The following is a 23,791-nucleotide window of genomic DNA, read 5'->3' as shown; positions in this document are numbered from 1 at the left end:
GAGTCCAAGTCATGAGACTCGAGTCCACACCTCTGCAAGAGACTAGTCTATTCAGTGGCTGCTCAGTCCTCAGACTGTGCTGACTTCACAAAAAAATGGCATACAGTCTTCTTAATGGATGAGGGTCAAGGAGATGGCCTTGGATATATGGACATACGTGCTTATTATTTGTGTGCATTTACAATTAGGATCATAGTTAGACAAGAACGTAAAAAACAAAGAGAACGTTTTGACGTTTCTGGAACCTAACCTGGGGTAGGTATAACAAGCCTCCAGTCACTAGGTGGCAGCAACTCATACAGTGGTTTGTACATATAGAAATATACATGTTATGTACTAGGTTCTCTACAGGTTCTCAGACTACAATATTATCAGAATCTAATGACTGTAATAAAAGTAATGAATTTCATCTCCTTCTTCCCTCTGCCTTTTTAGGAAGTTCAATCAAAACTTTGTGGCTCAGCTCTGGTACTTTGTCAAGTGTATTTATTTTGGCCTGTCAGCCTATCAGATCCGGTGTGGATATCCCACCAGAATTTTAGGTAACTTCCTTACCAAGAAATACAACCACCTCAACTTGTTTCTCTTCCAAGGGTAAGGTCCAAACGCAAGTGTAGATTTTTTTTGTTTGCAAACATTTGCTTCACACTTATTAGTTCCTTCTGCGTGTCTTTGTTTTTTTTTTTTGCATGTGTTTAGGTTTCGTCTTGTCCCGTTCCTTGTTGAGCTGCGAGCGGTGATGGACTGGGTTTGGACGGACACAACTTTGTCTTTGTCAAACTGGATGTGTGTGGAGGACATCTACGCCAACATCTTCATCATTAAATGCAGCCGTGAGACAGAAAAGGTGTGAAGTTCGGCATCGTAGCGATGCAACTGATTATTTTCATACAGTGGAACCTCGAGATACGAGCGTCTCGACCGTACGAGTATTTCAAGATACGAGCAAGCCTTTGATATACGAGTAAATATTTGAGATACAAGCACACTCACAGACAGCGACGCCAGATGGCCAAGCACTCGGAGCAGCGCACGCCGCCTCACCCATTCATTTCACGTGTTCGTCGACTTCCGTAAGCATCTACTGCGCTCCCGCGAGTCTTCCATATTGTGTTTGTTTTATCTATGTGATTTTCTCTCTGTTTTGGCCATTATTCTTCCTAATAGTGATGAGTCCTAAGAGAGTGAGTGTTAAAGATGGTAGTGAGATGAAGAAACGCATGATGACAATAAAAATGAAGCACGTAATTTTCCATAAATATGACCGCGGTGCCCCGCTAAAGAAAGAATACTGATCGCAAAAAAGCAAAGAAAAAAAAAATAGAAAAGTAAAAAAAAAAAAAAAATACATAACTTAAGTGAATTAAGTTTACGTAAGTTACGTCATGTTGGTGTAAAGTGCTCCTCTGCACATGCCACCATTAGCCGCGACTGTATCGTCTGTCTCCAAGGTAAGAACTCATAATTAAGAGAGTTTTTTAGAGGGTTATTTCTTATGGGGAAAAAATGATTCGAGATACGAGCACCTCGAGTTACGAGCTCGGTCCTGGAACGGATTATGCTCGGATCTCAAGATTCCACTGTATGTGTAAGAATGTGAAGGCTGTTTGATGACAGTAGCTCCTGAGAAACAAATGCAGTACTTGCCAATGTGAGGAGAAAAGTGTTAATAACTAGATGTTCTCTATTCCTTTAAATCCAGAAATACCCACAGCCCAAAGGGCAGAAGAAGAAAAAGATTGTGAAATACGGAATGGGAGGTCTTATCATTTTTTTCTTGATCTGCATCATCTGGTTTCCTTTGCTCTTCATTTCACTGGTCAGATCAGTGGTGGGTGTGGTCAACCACCCAATAGATGTCACAGTGACTGTAAAGCTCGGAGGATATGAGGTAATTACTACATAATGTGATAAACTAATGAGTAAATCACTATTATGTGGAGTACTAACGTGTAGTAAATATACTTTCAAATTAAACATTTTTGGTGTATTATATACAGATGGACAGTGACACTTCATAAATAAATGTATGAAATATTATCTGATTTTGTCCCCAGCCTCTCTTCACTATGAGTGTGCAGCAACAGTCCATTCAGCCCTACACGGAAGACGAATACTCGGCACTCACGAAAAAGTTTGCGGACAGTGCTGTAAGGACTGAGAGCATAACAGATAATACACTCTTTTATATGTACTGCTACCTAGTACACAAAACAGGGAGCGTCTGTTCATCCATACTTCAGACATCCATCCATCCATCCATCCATTTTCATCCACTTATTCGTTACCATGTCGCGGGGGCAGCAGTCTCCACCCAAATCACATTGCACCATACCAACCCCCCAAACCTTCCTGCGGGTGGTGAGTCCCAGAGGTGTGGACTCGAGTCGCATGACTTGGACTCGAGTCAGACTCGAGTCATCAATTTGATGACTTTAGACTCCACTTGTTCTTCACAAATGTAAAGAGACTTGCCACTCGACTTGGACTTTAACATCAGTGACTCGTGACTTCACTCGGACTCGAGCCCTTTGACTCGACAAGACTCGATACTTTCTCCAAAACCCAAAGTGATCTGTGTAAATGTGTTGTTATTTTGTTTGAAAAGGACTAGAAAGGACTCGAAACAAAAACGGCAGGACTTGGGACTTGACTTGACACTTTTCAGTCTTGACTTGGACTTGACTCGGACTTTGCCTGTCTTGACTTGAGACTTGACTCGGACTTGAGTGCAAAGACTTGAGACTTACTTGTGACTTGCCATACAATGACTTGGTCCCACCTCTGCTGGTAACTTGTATATGTTTATCTGTACAACCAAGCATTACAGCAGTGATACACTTATGTCCAGCGTGCCATATTCCATGGGATGCCCCTCATCCCCAGTGGCACGTTTCATAGCTGTCCACTGTAGTGACCGTCATGCATGAAAGGGATATACTGTATTTATATACATTTTATGGCTGGTGCGACTCGCACAAAGCCAAAAGCAACTTATAGTCTGGAACATATAGTACTTTAACTTGTTTTTTGCAATAAATGAGGTTACGGTTATTCCTCATCCCTGCTGTAATTTACACATCTGTGTAGCGTGGTATTTACTAACTTTCTTATCTCTGTGTAGGTAGCGATGCAGTTCATCACACTGTACAGTTATGACGACATTGTGACAGCCATGATAGAAGGGAGTTCAGGATCAGTGTGGAGGATCAGCCCCCCCAGCAGACAGGAGGTCATTAAAGAACTACTTGGAAGTCCTGTTGACTTAACACTACGCCTGGCCTGGACTTTCCAACGGTAATATCTTCTCTCCTAACTAAAAAAAAAAAACACTGTCACTCTCTTTTTTTTATAATCATAATTATAACCAACATGGGTAATTTAAGACCAAATTAGTTGACAACACAAAGTTTTTTTTGTTTTCTCCGTCACTGTCATTATGAAATATATGTCATGCAATTATGAAAAAAGTTTAATGTTAAAACTCTAAATCTCAGCGATCTGGGTAAAGGAGGCACAGTGGAGCACACGTTTGACAAACACTCAATAGACCTGGAACCTGGAAACCCAGTCAGAGCGGAACTGGCTTCACTATTGGTTGGCAATCGCACAGAGCCTGTGTAGGTTTACCGGCAGTATGTATGCGAAGTATACAAAAATGTGTTGTGTTATATTTTTCATTCTAAGTTTGTCTTACACAGGACTTTTCTCTCTCACTCAGGCTTGTCCCTAACATGTTCCCAAACTACATCCGTGCTCCCAATGGAGCTGAAGCCAAACCAGTTAATCAGCTTTTTAAAGGTCAGAGGGAGATTGAAAGACTGCATTCAAAGTGTTTTTTAGAGTATAAAAAAATGTTTAAAATGTTTCAAACTTGACACTGACACTTTTTTTCTTTAACATTTATTTTGAATGTATTAGAACTCTTTAACCGAGTCGTAAACTTTGTGTTCATTTCACACCCTCATCGTCATAATTTGCAGTTATTCTTAGAAAGTGATCATTCAAACATCCTTATTAAATCAATCCTGAAAAAAAATCAACACTTATAACACAACAGTATTGCGAGGTCTGGACTGCTATAAATGAGTCTTTGTATTTGTAGTAACATTTGTGTTTTTTTTTCTCTTAGGTAATGAAGATGGATACCTGAACATTACTCTGTCTCTGATGAATGACAGGTCACTGAATTACAGCAGAAATCAGGAGTGGTGGGACATTGCTATTGCAGGATGTGCCCCTTCCTCATGTGGGGTACTGCCTATGATAATATTCAATGACAAGGTCAGTCCTCCTAGTCTGGGCTTCCTGGCTGGATACGGGTAAGACACACACACAGACAGACACCCACACACATGTACGCACTTTCTTGAACACTGGCTGGATACGGGTAAGACACACACAGACACACGCGTACGCACTTTCTTGAACAAAAAAAACCCACACTGTCTTTCATTGTCTTTCTACAGGATCATGGGTCTGTATGTATCTGTGGTCTTAGTCATTGGGAAATTTGTAAGAGGCTTCTTCAGTGAGATCTCCCACTCCATCATGTTTGAAGAGCTGCCGTGTGTAGATCGCATACTGAAGCTTTGTACAGATATCTTCTTGGTAAGTGTTATAATCTTGGGCCAAGTTTATTATTACGCCATTTTTTTATATATGCATTTACATGCATTTAATGCACTTCTCACTGCACTTCTCACTAAAACAGCCTTTAATAATACTTCCTAAAATCCATCATTGATATAAATGTATTTCAGGTGCGCGAGACAGGAGAACTTGAACTTGAAGAGGAACTTTACTCCAAACTCATCTTCCTTTATCGATCTCCGGAAACAATGATTAAATGGACCAGAGACATCCAGAGCCGGGACTATGACAGATACTGACCCACAGAGCAGTAATCTTCGGCTTTGGCAGAGCACACTAATATGTGAAGCACACTACGCAGACTTCCAGCAGAAGGCTTGTGGAAAGACTTTTTTGATCCTTGAGGCGATGTTGATTTTCAAGGGCAAGACATCCATGAAAATGGTTGGAGAACAGAACAGAACAGAAACCCCGTGGAACCTGTCCTGTTGATGTTGCTATGGTGATTTCATTTCTTCGTCTTACACTACAAAATCTTGGGAGCGCTCTCCCTCTGTAGATGTTACAGACGGCAGATGAAGTTTCACAGGATTCAACAAATGCGTTCCAAGTCATTAACTCGAGCCGAGCTGAAAGCATAAAGGTCAAATTGTAAATGTTTGTTATCACTGACCTTTGTGCATTTCAGGCACAAAAGAGGTGTGAACGTATGACAGAAGCCTGGCCTTTCAGAAATACAGCTGGGGTTGCTCTATCTATATGTCCGTTGATGTAGAAGAACTCTATGCCGTCAATCATGTTGAAAGCAATTATATCGAGTCAGATCATTTCAGCGTATCTTTAGTAATTTATTGTTCTAGTTTGACATGAGATGTTGCATGTCCCAGATTAAGGGACACCAGATAAAACAAGTTAGTAAGAAATCAAAGTAGTTTATATTGAGCTCCGTCTGAAGATGTGAGCCTGCTACTACACAGAATAACAAGAAGGGCATAAACATTTCAAAAATAAAATTCAAAAATCTTCTATGAGATGTGCAATGCATGGGTGATGGATTTCATTGTCCTGAAGGAGACTCAGGAGGAGACTTTAGGCCTGAGGAGACTGGTTGATATTCACTATGTTCTTCTGATCAGATATAAAAACTTGAGGAGCCAAGATAATAACAAGGATTTTTAAATATTAGGGTATTTGATCATTTTAAATATGAAACAATGGAAAAAAACAAAAAAGACTACTGTATGTGCTTGGCACAAAAGTACTATTTCTTGAGTATATAATTCTGAAAGGGGCTTGTTCTTAATGTTTCAGGGTAAAATGTTGAGTTTTGCAACCTACCAAATAAATGAACTGGGTTTTTAGGTGAAATTGGATAAATCCCCACCAATCTCAGGACCCAGAAATCAACACATTATGCGCAAGTTAGACATAGCCTTTCTCAATCTTGAATGTTTTATTAAAAATGTTTTGAATACGTTTTTTGGGAGTAATTCAGATGTTTTCTGTTGTTTTTAACGTGCTAGTATAATGAAGCAGCTGAATTCATTCACTGTCCACTGTAACCTAAATTCTTTGTTCTACTACTATTTATGATGCTAAAAATCATCTGGTTTGTCTCCTGCAGAACAAACCATTTCAAACACAAAACACTTTAGCCGTTCAAGGTTTCACTGGTAGGGTAAAACTGTTGAAGGAATTCTATTAATAGCCGACGAAAGAAGCAGAGCATTTTCTTTTCACTGAAAAATGTTGTTTTTAAACTGTTTTTTAAAATGTAGTTTAATTTGTTTATGTTGCACAGGACTTTAATGAGATGATGTTGGAGTTGGAGCTGTTCTGAACAATCAAACAAGAACGTCAACAACTGTCTTTATCTAAGATTCAATCCCACTGACAGCTCTTGGATAACGTAAACCACATTGTATAAAGAGCACTGCGAAGTTTATTTTTTAAGACAGGACTCACCAAAACTAAAACATAAATATTCGGTATGCCCTTTGTTGAGTGGTTGAATACTTTTTTTTCCTTGGTGTTTACAAACTGTCATTTAATAACATTTGTCATGAGTCATGTATGTGAAATACATGTCATGGATACAATGGGAGCCCTGTACATTAATGCAAAAGATTGCAGTACGCAAATGTCTGTAAAGAATATCACATACACACGTAACCAGACCTACAAATAGAACAATCTTATCTCTATGCACCAGCAGCTGTTTTAACTGTTGGTCTTTACAATTCTTTAAATTCATATTTCCTGCTTTGTTCACATGTGCAAATATCTAGGGGAATACAAACCATTCAGACCATAGATTCAATAATCAGGACCTAAAAGTGGGTCCTGTAGAGTTTACACATGTTCAGGTTACACACTCAATGGTGCATAATCATGAATAAATGTCTTAAAAGGACCCTCGGATTTTTCTTTTACCCTTGCCCTGTGGTAGGGTCACCTCTCTGAAAGGGCTCTAAGAGCTTCCTGTAGTCCATGCAGAGCCGCAAAGACCCATCTTTCTTGGTTACAACTACCACTGGTGATGCATATGGACTCTTACTGTGCCGAATAACTCCTGCCTCCTCCATCTCTGTCACCAGCTTCCTCCCCCCCTGCCACTGGGAAGGGGGAATCTTGGGATAAGGCAGTCTAAAGGGCTTTGAGTCCACCAGAGGAATTTCATGCTGCACTGTGTGTGTGTCCATGATCCATATGATGCTGGGAGAACACACCTTGATTCTGGGTGGTTGCACCAATAGCTGTGGGTAATGGTGGTTTTTTTTTTGCCAGCCAGAATCAATGAGAGCCCTGCACTTTAACCCATTTACTTCCACCTCTCCCTCGTTCCTGGGGCCCACTAAAAGTGACTAAAAGTAAAGGATGGGCTGTGGGCGGCGTGTTTCCCTATGCAGGAGTCGTGGGCTGGGGTTGGTGGAAGACCGCTCGACAGACACAGGCAATGTGTCCCGGCTTCCCACAGCGGTAACATGTAACATTAGAACCCTGCCTCACCTGCACTGGTGTTGACTGGACAGTTAGTTGAGGGGACACTAGGTGTAACGGACATTCTTGACTCCAGCCAGGACAATTTGGCCATCTGTTTCTGCTGGTCTAGTGCTAACTTTTTGACAATCTCTGTTAACTCTGATAACTCAGAGGGTTGTCTCGTCCTCTCTGTCTTCAAACTGGCACCTCCCTCTGCAGTGACATGCACCTGAGCATATGGCTTCTTCACTTTGTGTTGGGGCTGGTACCTTTTTTTTCTGTCTCTTGTCAGGTTTCGGAGCTCCTCCTGTACCTCATGGAAGCTCCATAGCCTGGGTTTCTTTGGTGCAATCCTACCGTACGCATCTTCATCCATCGTGTGAGCTTCCTGTCTCTATCTGGAAAGGGTTTGCCCCCTCCTCCACTGCCCGTAATATCGCCTCTAATGTGATAGCATAAGAGCAAGCAGACTCCCCTGACATCTGACTCCGCTCATAAAAATCAGCTAATGGGTCCATAAGGAGCCCTGTGTGTCACCATACTCGGCTCTCGATTCCTCAAATGCTCTCTTGGGGGTCTGGTCACTAGGGGGCAGGCTCAAGACCAGCTTCTGAGCCTCTCCACTCAAGTGGTGAACAACTATAGGGAAACAAAGGTGCAGGGGGAGCTCTATTGAATCCAGGAGATACTGCATGGCACGAATCCAGTCCTCCATGAGCATCTTGCTGTCGGGGTGACCTGTAAAGACGGGTACATTTTTTTACCTGGCGAGTCTGCATCAGTCCTCCATAGGGCACGGGTGGAAGGGTCTGACTCATCATGGTTGAGGACAGGGGTCTTTGCAGGATCTGACACCGGCATCTGTAGCTTTATGGGGTCTCTGAAATACTCATGGGGCATAGGATTTCCAGCTGCCCATGTTTCATCCTGTGAGATGTATATGGTTGTGTCAGCAGATGGAGACATGGTGACAGCTTTACTGTCTGGTCTGACTGCTGGGGTGGAGTGATAGAGAGTTGTGGTGCCCGCTCCGACCACATGGTGATATGGGTCTGATCTGCACTGGAGCTGTGACCAGCTTGAAGTTCCACTGGAAATTGGGTGACAGATACCATTGCTTGTGGGGAAGCAGTATTGATATGCAGTATAAATTACACCCAGAGGTCAGGTGATGTGTGTGTGTGTGTGTGTGTGTGTGTGTGGATATTATGTGCTTGTGAGTGAATGTTGTGTCTGTTTTCTGACATGCAGCTTCAGACATGTGGTACAATGTAGTAGAATTTCTGATGTGACAGTCTTTCCTTCATGAGCATTAATAGTTTAGGATGCTGCCCACTTCTCACTGTGGGGACTGTCTCTCTTATAGCAGTTCTCCATCCATCCATCCATCCATCCATCCATTTTCATCCGCTTATCCATTACCGGGTCGCGGGGCAGCAGTCTCCACCCAAATCACACTGCACCATACCAACCCCCCAAACCTTCCTGCGGGTGGTGAGTCCACTGAAAGGTATTAACCGCCCTAACCGGGATTCGAACATGCCCAGGAGGTGAACCCTGGGGTTCCACATCAATGACAGAGACATTGCCTCTGGGCCAAAGCGCCACTCCATTTTCATTATCTCAAAGTAACTTTGGGGCGCCATCAGGTGCACTGCTTACCTAGATGGGAGTGACACACTGACTGAACCCCGTAGGGGTACGTCAGGCTCAATATAGCGGCGATAGTGTCCCCACCAGGACAAACAGTGTAAAAGGCGAATGAGGAAATGATGCTCCCTAGCGCCGCACACAATCCACTACCCTACATAGACTTAGCTGTGTCTGTGTGGGTCAAATTGGATGACAGCTTCAGTGAGTAGCTTTAGTAAGGCACAGTAACAGCGTTGTAACGATCAATAAAGTAGTTATTTAGATTACCCGTTACTGAAAAAAATAACGCCGTTAGTAACGCCGTTATACCCATCACTGGTTGCAACCCTGGCTTTTACATTTGCACACCTATATCAAGAATTTTACATTTTACCTCCTTCTATTTCTCGATTTCTTACTTTTGTTTGCTTTTTGTTCCTCTAGATACCCATGCTAGCTACGTTTGCTCTATGCTAACTTGCTAAAGGGTTAGAAAGGGAAATGTGAAACGTATTATATTTGCCCTCGCCGTTTTATTTTGTAGTTTTTGAAGAAAATGGAGAAGACAAATGTTGATTTAGGCCCATCACGATCGGCTGTCAGCAGTTTTTTGTTGGAATAAGCTTCTGGTATATTCCATTTGTTGCAAACACTTGTGAGTAAACATACTACTATACTGTAAAAAAAGAAAATATATACCCTGTCTATTGCTACATCCCTATTTGATTACTTCCCCTTTCTCCATTATTCGTCTGTTTTGATAACTTTTGTTACCTACCTGCTTATACCTACGGTTCAAATATACTGTTATGAATGGGTTATTCATCATAATTTAATCGTCATAAATACAACACTATGCCTTCAGCTTTAGTGGAATATCTGATTGGTGAGTTAAAATCAATAAACTTTCATTTGTACGGTAGTAAAATACAGAAGACCTATCTGTATATATACTGTGTCCAAGGCCACTTTTGTCTGAAAGCGCAGGTCGAGTGTTGACGACTCCCACAATGCCTCGCTTCACGAAGCTCTATGTCCGGTTGTGACGTGTCGGGTCTGCTCTCTGCAGAACCGGAAATCAGGTGCTCGGTGAGTGCACTGGATGTCAGCCTGATCTAGGTTAACAGAGTGGATCTCCGTCAAGAGTGAGGTGTCAACAATTCTGTGGTCACGAGCAGGAGAGAACATGCTGTTGTGGGTACTTGGAGCCGCGTTGCTGGCTCGAAGTGCAGGCTTCTACTTACCGGGTCTCGCGCCTGTCAGCTTCTGTGTGCCTGGGAACGACCAGGTTCCTGACTGCAAGGTAAACGCTACATGATACAGGTGACCTGGGGCACCGACAGGCACCGTCATACGACAGCTCAGGGCAAAAGAGAGCCAAGTCTAGAAACTTAATTATATTGCGTTTTATGTTTAAGATTGTAAACATTCGCGAGAAAGCTAGCTTATACTAACAGCAAAGCTAACGTTTAATGATAACAATAAGACACTCAGTTAGCGACGGTTGGAATGGCTTGACGTTATTTTATTACCTTAGCTTGCAGTATCACAAACGTTAGTATGTATTTACATTATGTAAAAGTCAGTCTAATATAGCGTATATGCAGTTCTCCCTGGACAACATCGTGTAACATAACACGTTACATCTCCTTAACATTTTAGCATACATATTGATGCGTGCTTTTTTGCAAAGTTATGAACGCTGGGTAGCGGGGGTGGGGTAAAGTCATGCTTGAGGAGTAACTGATATTTGTAAGTTACACAGTGAATCTCCAAATAATATAGTGATACATATTTCAATTTAAAAGTGTATCAAAATTGCACGTCTTTTTTTTTGAGACATTGACGGTTGCTCAAAACAAGCAATACAATTCGACGAAGTTGAATTTGAGATGATTTTATTTTGAAATATTGTGTTGCCAAAGTCCACTGAATTCGGGGATCAGTTTATTGAGCTTGATAAGTAGTTAATCGTAGTAAATGTTTGAAAAAGTTAATCAGTACTTACAATATCACAATTAACAATGTTTCCCCTTTTAACCAAGTTACTACATTTATAAAAATACCAGCCTATTAAATTGCAGTCAAGCATGTGTTGATTGCTCTCTTTTACAGTGTGTGTTACCCACTGTGTTTGTCAGCCAGCTTAGAACAGGCATGGGCAAACTACGGCCCGGGGGCTGGATGCGGCCCGTTTGGCTCTTGGCCCGCCAAACTTGTCCAAATAAAGTTATTAATTTCTATTATCATTATACTTCTGCCTTTTCCCTGCAATGCCCGCTTTTTTCCCAATAGATGGCGTAGAAAAAGGCTTTTTGCATTTTTGCCTTTATGACTTTGACTTTTTGACCCATTGTGGCGCATGAGTCAAAAAGTTTGCCCAAGCCTGGCTTAGAACATATGAGAGAGTTTGAGAGTTAGAGAGAGTGGTACAGATGAGTAGAGTTTCCACGTGAAACAGAGTCATACTTAAGAAGCTTCGGGTGACATTGCGTGGGGAGCAAAAAAAATCTTATTACAGCATCTAAACCCACGTTTCGGTAAGTATTTTTTTACCAAAAAGTAAATTTTAATTATTTAGTTTTTATTGATATTCTCAGCAAAAAAAAATCTCATTACAGCATCTAACCCAGATTTTGTTAAGTATTCTTAACAAAAAAAATTATAAATGATTCATTTATTTATTTTATCCTTTTTTTTTTTATCAGCACCCTTTATTTGAATTGAAGAAATACTGACACACCTTAAGTAAAGCATTTAAGCCTGCTGGGTGAAGTGACTTGTTTGTTTCATTAAAGTGTAAAGGTCTTGGCAAACTTGTTTTACCCATCTAGTTTACACCTCGTTTCTCTTTACTGGGATTTTATGTCCTGGTTTACATGATGATGATGATGATGATGATGGACAGACTGTTAAAACAGTAGATTTCACCTGGTTTACATGATGATGATGATGATGGTGGACAGACTGTTAAAAACAGTAGATTTCCTTGAGTGCTTCTAAACATTTCAGTTTTGCATACTGTAACTTTGGGACTGTTCAAGCTAGTTTGGGCGTTTGTCCTGATGCCGTGTCTGTTGTGTCTTTTTCTAGTCCACCATTGAGCTGTTTGTGAACAGGCTGGATTCAGTTGAGTCTGTTCTGCCTTATGAATATACTGCGTAAGTAGTATTCTCTGTTCAAGTCACCCGTTTTTTAAAAACAATTCTACAAGAACGTACTGAACGTATTTGCAAATTATTTTCAGAGCTTCAAGTTGAAATTTATTTGTCTGTTTTTGCATTGCAAATATTTCTCACTTTTTTAAATAGATCATTGCCTTATTATTCAAAAAGTGTGAATTATAATTGTAAATATTATGATTATAAGTTCAATAAAATTTGTGAATTTTCCAGTCATGGGAATCTTATGGAAAATTAGAAAAAAAAAGGTCATATGTCCTGGAAATTGTTAATTTATCCTGGAATGTTATCTATCTCCCCCCTGCCTTGTGAGTGAATGAAAATTGTTTTAAAGTTATGCACGCACATGTCTGTCGTCACCTCGTCTTAGGGGCAACATGTGACGCTACCAGCCAATCAAATTTGCAGTTCTGCTTCCAAATGTTTAATTGTTAGATTAAGTGACGACCTCGCACCTAGAGACAAAACTAACTAAGTTGAACTTTATTTCCTCCTGCAGCAATGCACTCGGTGGCACTTCATTGTTTCCTGAATAGAATCTGTCTTGTTGTGCAGGTTTGACTTTTGTTCAATGATAAAAATGAAACGTCCCTCAGAAAATCTGGGCCAGGTTCTTTTCGGAGAGCGAATAGAGCCCTCGCCGTACAAGGTATACAATTTACAAAGTACTCCTGTACGTGATGTCAAACATTTCCATTAGCATACTAATGCATTACGTGTGTGTCAGTTTGAGTTTAAGAAACCTGAGGTGTGTCAAAAAGTATGTACCAAAACCTACGACACCAGCAAATCATCAGAAAAATCCAAACTGGACTTCCTGAAGAAAGGAATGCTACTCAACTACCAACATCACTGGTACGTGCAATGCACCAACACATCCTCTCCTGTTCTGAACATATACATTTATATGTATTTATATGTATATAATTTGTATTTTGGGTGATCCTTATTAACAAACCTTGGCCTTTGTTTGTGGTTTGGTTTAGGGTTTACCCATTTATCAGCTCATGCAGGCTGCGGTGCATATTTGCAGCTTTTGGCTTATGCTGTCAATGAGGCAAATTGGCACATGTTTTTTTTTTTAACGAGTGTGATATCTGTGCCCAGAAACCAGATTGATGTGCTACTGCGGGTGGAGCTATTCTTTTTAACTTGGTTAATCTCCACTAACTAATTATCTCACTCATCCTCATTGTCATCATCTTTTTGCTTTCCAAGGATTTTGTGTGTAAATAGTACAGAAGCACTCAGGAAAAAAAAAAAAAAAAAGGGCTCAGTATCACGTAATTACATGATAACTTTCACGTTATTTCGTGCTAACTTTGACATTACGGTGGTCCCTCTCTGTATCGCGGTTCTGCTTTCCCTTCCTCTGTACATCACAGATTTTTTTTTTAATCCAACCATGTGACATTAAAAATGTTTTAATTTCCAATATTTTCGTGAAACTTTTCTAGTCTAAAAGGGAAAAACAGTATTTAAATAAACGGAAAAAAAAACATTTTGCAACACATACATACAGGGTAATTCATAACAAAACAAACAAAAAACCCAAACAAAACATGTACAGTATGTACAGTAGGAAACGGTTGGTTGAACATTTAATTAATGTAAGGTACCTCAATTGGACACAGGAGGGCACTGTTGTTTTTGTTCGACTGTTAATAACAGTGTGTGGAGGTTCGTAAAGGGTAAATATATACGTAAATCATATAATAACTCTCTTGACTGTACTTCGTGAATTTTCCCATTTCGTGGTGAGTCTTGAAACGCAACTATCACGATAGGAGAAGGACCAGTGTATTTCGTGATAACTTTCACGTAATTACCGTATTTTCCGGACCATAAGGCGCACCGCATTATAAGGCGCACTATCAATGAACGGGAATATTTTCATACGTAAGGCGCCCCGGGTTTTAAGGCGCATTAAGCGAAACGGAACAGTCAGCGAAACAATTTAGTGGAACAATCAAGCATGTCCGGATCTCTTTTGTTTTAGTCTGATTCAGTCTTGTTGCTGTTAATTAGCTGTTCAGTGGTGATTCCGGCCTTCGTGAAAGCTCGGACGACATTTCGGACTGATACCTTAGCCCAGGCATCCACGATCTATAAGCAGATAGTGGCGTAACTCGCCCGGCGTTGCCTCCCTGTCTTGGTGAATGTGTGTTCGCCTTCCGTCATCCAATGCTCCCACGCAGCTCACAATTTAACTTTGAACGCCATGTTAACACCAATATTTAGCAGTTGGAATTCTGTGGTTAATCCACCCGGAATGATGGCAAGCCCCGGATTACTTTGCTTCACTTGGGTTTTGACAATATCGGTGAGATGGGCGCGCACGAATCAATTAGGGACAGAGATTTGTGGAAAAGGGTGGTGACCTAAGTTGGACACTGGAGGGCGCTGTTGTTGTTTTTGGCCCTTCCAGAGTCAGGCGGTTGTCACTATTTTTTCTAGGTGGTCACCGTATTGTTGTTCTGACGCTGTTCCGCGCGGAAGTTGTTTTTTGCAGAGAGAGTGTGTGTGTGATTTGCCTGTATTGATAAAAAAGGAGAAATAAAAAGAGTTTTTGACCACGAAAAAACACAACTCCGTCTCCGGGTGTTTGCGGGTACGACGCGACGTTGCACGGATTTGGGTTACACAACCATACTGTAACAGTTGTTGTTGATCATCTTCTAATTGTGATAACAGAGTTAAACGTCATTGTTGGCTCACAGTGTGCTTCAGTTGTGTCTCATCATTGTGATGTGCTGTGTGGTTTGGTTTTATAAAATCGGTTTCGACCTCAGTAAGCGCAACCAGATGTAATACAGGCATACTGTCGTCCCTCTCTGTATCGCGGTTCTGCTTTCCCTTCCTCTGTACATCACAGATTTTTTTTTTAATCCAACCATGCGACATTAAAAATGTTTTAATTTCCAATATTTTCGTGAAACTTTTCTAGTCTAAAAGGGAAAAACAGTATTTAAATAAACGAAAAAAAAAACATTTTGCAACACATGCATACAGGGTAATACATAACAAAACAAACAAAAAAACCCCCAAACAAAACATGTACAGTATGTACGGTAGGAAACGGTTGGTTGAGCATTTAATTAATGTAGGGTACCTCAGTTGGACACAGGAGGGCACTGTTGTTTTTGTTCGACTGTTAATAACAGTGTGTGGAGGTTCGTAAAGGGTAAATATATACGTAAATCATATAATAACTCTCTTGACTGTACTTCGTGAATTTTCCCATTTCGTGGTGAGTCTTGAAACGCAACTATCACGATAGGAGAAGGACCAGTGTATTTCGTGATAACTTTCACGTAATTACCGTATTTTCCGGACCATAAGGCGCACCGCATTATAAGGCGCACTATCAATGAACGGGAATATTTTCATACGTAAGGCGCCCCGGGTTTTAAGGCGCATTAAGCGAAACGGAACAGTCAGCGTAACAATTTAGTGGAACAATCAAGCATGTCCGGATCTCTTTTGTCATTATCTGATTCAGTCTTGTTGCTGTTAATTAGCTGTTCAGTGGTGATTCCGGCCTTCGTGAAAGCTCGGACGACATTTCGGACTGATACCTTAGCCCAGGCATCCACGATCTATAAGCAGATAGTGGCGTAACTCGCCCGGCGTTGCCTCCCTGTCTTGGTGAATGTGTGTTCGCCTTCCGTCATCCAATGCTCCCACGCAGCTCACAATTTAACTTTGAACGCCATGTTAACACCAATATTTAGGAGTTGGAATTCTGTGGTTAATCCACCCGGAATGATGGCAAGCCCCGGCTTACTTTGCTTCACTTGGGTTTAGAAAATAGCGGTGAGATGGGCGCGCACGAATCAATTAGGGACAGAGATTTGTGGAAAAGGGTGGTGACCTAAGTTGGACACTGGAGGGCGCTGTTGTTGTTTTTGGCCCTTCCAGAGTCAGGCGGTTGTCACTATTTTTTCTAGGGGGTCACCGGATTGTTGTTCTGACGCTGTTCCGCGCGGAAGTTGTTTGTTGCAGAGAGAGTGTGTGTGTGATTTGCCTGTATTGATAAAAAAGGAGAAATAAAAAGAGTTTTTGACCACGAAAAAACACAACGCCGTCTCCGGGTGTTTGCGGGTACGACGCGACGTTGCACGGATTTGGGTTACACAAACATACTGTAACAGTTGTTGTTGATCATCTTCTAATTGTGATAACAGAGTTAAACGTCATTGTTGGCTCACAGTGTGCTTCAGTTGTGTCTCATCATTGTGATGTGCTGTGTGGTTTGGTTTTATAAAATCGGTTTCGACCTCAGTAAGCGCAACCAGATGTAATACAGGCATACTGTCGATTATTGAGAAAATGAATGACTTTTAAGTGCGACTTATAGTGCGGAAAAATACGGTACATGATGAATGAAAGTCCACCTGCGAGGCAAGAATATGGCTTGTTTAAATGATTCACTTCAGTTGTACTTTATGCCTGGCTTAAGGCATGGTGAGATTGAAGGGTCATGGAAGGCTCCACGCATACACGCTCCACCATCTCAACTGCAACCTAGATACCCAAAGTGCGAGTTATCACGTAATTACGTGAAAGTTATAACGAAATAATGTCAAACTTATCGCGTAATTGCGTTATACTGAGCCAATTCTTTTTCTCTCAGTGTGGCAGCAATACGCTTCTGTAGAATAGTGTTAAATCCATCTGTGATTGTGTTAAATGCAGAGGAATTATATGCCTATGTGTAATAATTTTTTTTTGTTTGTTTAATTTAATCATGTTTTTGTGTAGGATTGTGGACAACATGCCAGTGACTTGGTGCTATGATGTTGAAGATGGACAGAAGTTCTGTAATCCTGGTTTTCCTATTGGGTGCTATGTCACAGAAGCAGGACAATCCAAAGATGCCTGTGTGGTCAATGTAAGTGGGTCAAAGAGACCCGCATATACAGTACAAGCAGAATGTTCAAATCTGCACGTATATATTAACCTATGATGCCTTTGATCGAGTTGCATAAAGTGCCAGCAAATATAATTATTGCACCACTGCCATAGTTATCTTTAGATATTAGCATATTTTGTAATATTGACAAAAAGTTAATATGGGACTTCCCTAGTTTTGTTCAGACAGCCTGTGACTGAAGTTTGATGGACCATCCTGCAGATGAAGCTGTAAATCTGATGTTAGTGTCCTGCTTTCTCTAACACCCTGGTGTATTTGTTCTTTTATTGTTCAGTCAAATTTTAAAGAACCTGATTCTTTCTACATCTTTAATCATGTGGACATCACCATCAGTTACCACATAGTTGAGCATGAACAACTTGGAGCCCGTTTAGTTGCTGCCAAGATTGAGCCCAAAAGGTAACAACTGTTAGCTTGATATCTTGATATCATAATTTTTCATGTTTTGTGCCGCACCAGTGTTCTTAGGAATGCTGGTGTATTTGCATCTGAAAAATGTTTCCCGTTTTTCTCTCCTGCTTTTTTTTTTTTTTTTTTTTTTACATTCTGTGTCCAGTTATGAAAACTCTAATGAGGACGCTCCGGACTGTTCTGGAGGACCAAAAATTCTGAAAAACAAATTTGAAGGAGACTACAAGATCTCGTACACATATTCTGTCAACTTTGTGGTTTGTATAATCATTTTTATCTAATCTTATGTTGTTACAGCATCTTGTACTGTACACTTTAGTTGCACCTTCTTATACAGCAGATATCAGAGCTGTACAGTTATTCCCGTCATTGATCTGTCTGTTATTGTCCTATTATTGACTTCATGTTAATAGTTGTCTCTTCCCCCAAAATATCTGGCTGCATATTAAAAAAAAAAATCCATTAGTGTATCTATCTGAACAGTTTGTGGTTACTGCTTGAGCATCGATGTTAGAATTCCAACATGACCCCTCTAGTGGCTGTCAGTGTGAAAATAACATTGAAAATTAGTATTATTAATTATTTTAATATATAGGTCACAAGCCCAGCCAAAGGATGAAAAAAAAGTGCGACTTATAGTCTTACATAATACGGGAAGTACAAGAATATTAGAAAATATATTATTCATATTTTATGAAATATAATTTCACAAATCATCTCTGACGTGTGAAGTGTTTGTGCATTTTTTCACTTTTTCAAAATTCATCAAGCCGGGAATATTGAACCCCACAGTGGGCCCACAGTTTTGGCCCGCGGGCTGTATGTTTTGGCATCCCTGTTAAAACCAAACATTGATTTTTTGTGTGAATTCATTTGTTGTTTAGGAAGACAAAAAAATTCGCTGGGCATCCAGGTGGGACTACATTCTAGAATCGATGCCTCACACAAACATACAGTGGTTCAGGTACAGCTACATCCTACTTATAAGTCAAAATGTTGGAACACTTACAATCAGATATCTATTTCTTAAAAAAATAATGACAATTATTAATAATGACTCAGACCCCGAAATAAACAGTTGTCATTTCTTTCTTTTCTTTTTTTTTCTCCTACAGCATCATGAACTCTCTGGTGATTGTACTGTTCCTGTCTGGAATGGTGGCCATGATTATGCTGAGGACATTGCATAAAGACATCGCCAGATACAATCAAATGGACTCTGTGGTGAGAGCCAGTCTGAGTGAGATGGAGCTGTTGTTTTTTTTTTAAACCAACAAAAAGTATTTTGCTTTTACTAGCAGGATGCAGGGTGTGGTGGGGGGAAAAATTGAGTTTCCAATCAAAACGTTCTGTGCCTGTGGGCAGGACACTTAACCCTGCATATATGTGCGTATACAACTCATCATTGTGGCCTTTTGTGGCTGTCAGTGTGAAAATAACAAAACGTGTCTGTTTTCAGTGGTACAGGTGTAACAGACACTGGTACACAAGCCTAGAGTGCCACCTAGCGGCTGTCAGTGTGAAAATAACAAACGTGAAGTTATACATTATAATATTACATTACATTACAATACGTTTAGCAGACACTTTTATCCCAAGGGACTTACAGGGACTTACAGTCAATCAACATTCGTGCTAAAGTAAACATTCAAAATACATAAATAATAACAAATATCACTATTTAATAATAATAATAAATAATAAATAAATAAATAATAAATAATAAATAAATAATAAATAAATAATAAAAACATATATAAGGTATAAAAAATACATAAGTTGCACCTGAGTATATGTCGCAAACCCAGCCAAAGGATGAAGAAAGTGCGACTTAAAGTATGGAAAATACAGTAGTTGTAACATGTCTATGAAGAGTCCCAGTCATCCATGTCATGGTCAAGTTAAAAGTAGTTGTAACTTTAAAGTTAATCTCCTCAATCACTAACCTCAACAAATGTGTGCTTATTGTCTGTGAAAAGGGTGGCTTGCTACCTTTTGAAACAGCTACACATGAGACAGTCACATTCATGCTAGTACATGCTTGCAAAAAAAATAGTTTTAATCATCATAATTTTGATAGGGAGGTAAAACAACTCAATTTCAATGCAAAGATGTTTTGTTTTTTTTAAACAAAACCTGAAGCCGGAAGCCTCTTGTTCACAGGAGGATGCTCAGGAGGAGTTTGGCTGGAAGTTGGTGCATGGGGATGTTTTCCGACCTCCCAGGAAGGGCATGCTGTTGTCAGTTTTCCTCGGCTCTGGAACTCAGATTTTCATTATGACTTTCATCACATTGTGTAAGTCTTCACATAGCAATATTATTGTTTATTTTGAAAGAATAAACAGCTGCTGCTAAAACAGCACCGATGCCTGATGTCGGTTTTTGTAGGTTTAGTTTTAAAACATTTTAAGATTCCCACTGTCTCGTTGTATCCATTATATTGTATTTCAGTCTTTGCCTGTCTTGGGTTCCTGTCTCCTGCCAACCGTGGAGCTCTGATGACTTGTTCTGTTGTTCTCTGGGTTCTACTGGGAACTCCTGCTGGATATGTGGCTGCACGTCTCTACAAATGTAAGTTTACATAGGAAAACGTTGATTATCAAAAAAAAAAAAAAAGAGTGACCAGAATTTTTAATTAGTGTGAAAAATAGTACCATATTTTTCAGACTATAAGTTGTTTCCAGAGTATAAGTCCCACCAGCCAAAAAATGCATAATGAAGAAGGAAAAAAACATATACGAGTTGCTCCGGAGTATAAGTCGCACCAGCCAAAGGATGAAAAAAAGTGCGACTTACAGGAGTAGCAGATACTGCTCCACAAGCCTCGAGTGCCCTCTAGTGGCTGTCAGTGTGAAAATAACAAACATGTACATTTTCAGTACTACAGGAGTAGCAGATACTGGTACACAAGCAGATCAATCAAATGACAGCAAAAACTAGTGTGAGAATTATATTTATGCTACACTGTCCTTAACCAATCCGGTTTTTTTGCCAGTCTTTTGTAAAACATTTAAGGCATTGAACAATATGCTGCGTTACGTTTCATTCATTCATTCCATTAACGCAGTCCCTGCAATGGCACTGCTACACCCCAGGGTGCGCCCCCCCCCCCACTTTTTGAACCTCTAGTATAGTCAATCTTGCATAAAGATGTCAAAGTAAAAATAGTGGTTCCCTACAATGTACTGTTTTTCACGGAAATAAATCTGTGGCTTATGTTTAGATTTTACAAACGGATTCTAAAATGTTTGTGAAATAAAATTCAAATCTATTTAATCTGCAGAGTGGCTTATACTAGATTACTAAATTTTAAGTCAAGCAGTTCAACAAGTGGGCAAAAAAGAGGAGGATTTAGCACTTCAACAACGTAAAAATGTTGCAACAATGTACATTAACGTAACTTACTGTACCTTTTGTTATAAAACACTTTACTTGAATTTACTTACACATTTACTGTACATATGAGTGGATGTAAGAATAACTTCTCACTTTTTAAACTTTTTACCTTGCAGCTTTTGGAGGGGAAAAATGGAAAACCAATGTTCTGTTGACAGCTTTCCTCTGTCCGGGGTAAGATACGGTCTACACGGTCAAAATAATTTGTGAAATAATTGCTGTTTAGACATGTTTTTCATATAACAAGATCACAAGCTTCAATTATTTGAGGTCTTTGAATAAAACTCAACATGATATAAAAGTCGCCTGACACCTAAGAATTGAGGTGCATTATTCAGTGCTAAAAAAAAAAAAAAAAATACAAAAAGTGTCAAATTGTATTCTCAAAGCAAGTATTGATGAAACGTTTTCCGTCACAAAATGGACTCAGTCACAGGTTCTCTGTTCAGTTCGACAACGTTTAAAATCAATAAAAAGTACTTGTAATGAGGCGTTAAGTCAAAATGCGTTCCTGCGCACTTTCAGTTAATAACTTCTGCAAAAGGTCTGCATAATACTTCATTTTATTAATCTGTTTTGATAATCAAGGAATTATATGCAGAATGCTGGTGCCAGCAACTCATACAGTGGTTTGAATAGATAAATAAATATTACTAGGTGTTCAGTAGTACTTCAATTAAGGGGGGAGTAGTGCATAGCAAAAGATAATTGAGAAACAATGCCGTAATATGTGTATATCCACTAGTTAAAACCAACTTTTTGACTCACGGGCCACAATTGTCCTAAAATTGAACACGGGGGCAGATAGATGGAGAGTTCGTGTGAACTAAGAGAAATGACATGTAAAAGTCATGCATAAACGCCATTCTCCTTTTTGAAACGGGCAAGTTCAACTGGATGATAATGGTTCAAATTTCAAATCAATTATGCCACAGTTAACTTTATGTTTACATATGCAGTATTACAAATAACAAGCTTGGAGCTTTTTGGCTCGCTATAAAGTACTTCTAAACTATCGACATGCGGGCAATGGATTTCCGTTTCTCCTGTTCTGTCACAAAAACGCGATGTGCAAAATGAACAGAACTCGGATACATTTGTTACCATGTTTCACTGATCTTATTCTCTGTATACAGTGTGGTGTTTGCAGATTTCTTCGTGATGAATTTGATTTTGTGGGGTGAAGGGTCATCAGCAGCAATGCCATTTGGAACCCTAGTGGCCATACTGGCACTTTGGTTCTGCATCTCCGTCCCACTTACCTTTATAGGAGCGTACTTTGGCTTTAAGAAATCGGTGAGTAAAACCAAATGTTGTTCGTTCACATGTTCTGTTCCCACAAGTTACTGTGTGTTATATGTGACCCACGTCACCCTCTGCTGTTTTTGTTTGTTTTTTTTCTTTTCTCCAAGGCCATTGAACACCCTGTACGGACAAATCAGATTCCTCGTCAAATCCCAGATCAGTCTTTTTACACAAAGCCCTTTCCTGGCATTGTTATGGGAGGAATTCTACCTTTTGGATGTATTTTCATTCAGCTCTTCTTCATACTCAACTCCATCTGGTGAGCATAAATAAAAACGTCTACCTCTCCCTACACATGCCAGAGCTGTAGGTATGTAAATGTCCATTAATCGATTTAACAAGAGCACAAGTAAAGAAGCGTATCTAGTGACACTACAGGAAAAAGTAGATTTTACATTTTTAAGCGTACTTAGTATCAGATTGCAGTCTAATGAATTTATCTGGTACAGTGGTCCCCAACTCGCAGGCCGCAGACTGGCACCAGTCCGTGGGTTGATTGGTACCGGGCTGCACAATGCCGTTTTATTTATCATCTGATGCGGAACGATGTTTTATTTTGAAAAATAACCGGACTCTGTGCCGCATCTGTCTGTGACTCACACTTCAAGATGCTTGCCGCGGTCACAAAAATAAGAGTCTTTGGAAAGTTTCTTTGCGCAGGATAAGGAGACAGAAGAAGAGCCTACGTCTTCGAAGAAAAAGAAAGCTGCATTTAACATCATTCCAGAAGTCTTGCTTGAAATATGGATTTATTGCGACAGGCATAATACGTGGCGAAGGGCTCTTTAAATGAGGCAATGAAGCCTTCAGAACTGCTTCGCTACTCGGGAGACCAAGCGTTCTTTAAAAGACGAGCGTGATGCTACGAGGACACTGCTAATAAAAGTTGCATACGCAGTGGCGTAACATGAATTATTATATTTAGAAAATACCAGTTTTTATGCCTGTCGTATCATTTTATTTAGTTGTATTTATCTGCCCCACCTTAAAGGCTGGTCCGTAAAAAAAATGAAACTGGTCTGTGGTACAAAAAATGATCTAGTTCACTAGGACTCAGACACGTCTTCTTGTCCCACAGGTCTCATCAGATGTACTACATGTTTGGCTTCCTTTTCCTTGTGTTTATTATCCTGGTCATCACATGCTCTGAGGCCACCATCCTTCTCTGCTACTTCCACCTGTGTGCTGAGGTAAATTACTAGGTCAAATAAAAAAAAAATTAAAAAAAATGCACCCTGAACAAAATGTCACAGGACAAAATGACAAAATAATTGAGAACCACTGTGTTACTATGACACGGCAGTTTTGTTTCTGTAAAATTTGTTTAACCATGTGTCTCTGGTGTGACGGTAAC

The 23,791-nt window shown here is 40.0% G+C and overlaps 2 protein-coding genes across 2 annotated transcripts in view; both read left to right on the top strand.

Moving 5' to 3' along the window:
* piezo1 (piezo type mechanosensitive ion channel component 1 (Er blood group)) overlaps positions 1-7,006 on the top strand; it is a 60,596-nt gene extending 53,590 nt beyond the window's left edge. Inside the window, exons 45-54 of the mRNA XM_025060967.1 lie at positions 436-594; positions 700-847; positions 1,703-1,891; positions 2,058-2,150; positions 3,125-3,297; positions 3,498-3,620; positions 3,722-3,801; positions 4,133-4,322; positions 4,470-4,611; positions 4,764-7,006. Coding sequence (XP_024916735.1) covers positions 436-594; positions 700-847; positions 1,703-1,891; positions 2,058-2,150; positions 3,125-3,297; positions 3,498-3,620; positions 3,722-3,801; positions 4,133-4,322; positions 4,470-4,611; positions 4,764-4,892 — 1,426 coding nt within the window. The 3' untranslated portion in view covers positions 4,893-7,006. The remainder of the gene's footprint in view (positions 1-435; positions 595-699; positions 848-1,702; positions 1,892-2,057; positions 2,151-3,124; positions 3,298-3,497; positions 3,621-3,721; positions 3,802-4,132; positions 4,323-4,469; positions 4,612-4,763) is intronic.
* A 3,251-nt stretch (positions 7,007-10,257) lies between these two features.
* The window catches only part of LOC103387766 (transmembrane 9 superfamily member 2), a 19,083-nt gene continuing 5,549 nt past the window's right edge, over positions 10,258-23,791 (top strand). Inside the window, exons 1-15 of the mRNA XM_008322537.3 lie at positions 10,258-10,510; positions 12,301-12,368; positions 12,945-13,038; positions 13,117-13,244; positions 17,154-17,283; positions 17,600-17,724; positions 17,882-17,993; positions 18,621-18,700; positions 18,852-18,960; positions 19,900-20,032; positions 20,188-20,307; positions 21,249-21,306; positions 22,269-22,428; positions 22,545-22,696; positions 23,516-23,627. Coding sequence (XP_008320759.1) covers positions 10,394-10,510; positions 12,301-12,368; positions 12,945-13,038; positions 13,117-13,244; positions 17,154-17,283; positions 17,600-17,724; positions 17,882-17,993; positions 18,621-18,700; positions 18,852-18,960; positions 19,900-20,032; positions 20,188-20,307; positions 21,249-21,306; positions 22,269-22,428; positions 22,545-22,696; positions 23,516-23,627 — 1,698 coding nt within the window. The 5' untranslated portion in view covers positions 10,258-10,393. The remainder of the gene's footprint in view (positions 10,511-12,300; positions 12,369-12,944; positions 13,039-13,116; positions 13,245-17,153; positions 17,284-17,599; positions 17,725-17,881; positions 17,994-18,620; positions 18,701-18,851; positions 18,961-19,899; positions 20,033-20,187; positions 20,308-21,248; positions 21,307-22,268; positions 22,429-22,544; positions 22,697-23,515; positions 23,628-23,791) is intronic.

Source organism: Cynoglossus semilaevis, chromosome 12, assembly GCF_000523025.1.
Source record: "Cynoglossus semilaevis isolate Cse_v1.0 chromosome 12, Cse_v1.0, whole genome shotgun sequence".
NCBI classification, from domain to species: Eukaryota; Metazoa; Chordata; class Actinopteri; order Pleuronectiformes; family Cynoglossidae; genus Cynoglossus; species Cynoglossus semilaevis.
The sequence above is the reverse complement of the archived record's forward strand: the minus strand, read 5'-3'. Positions and strand labels throughout refer to the sequence as shown.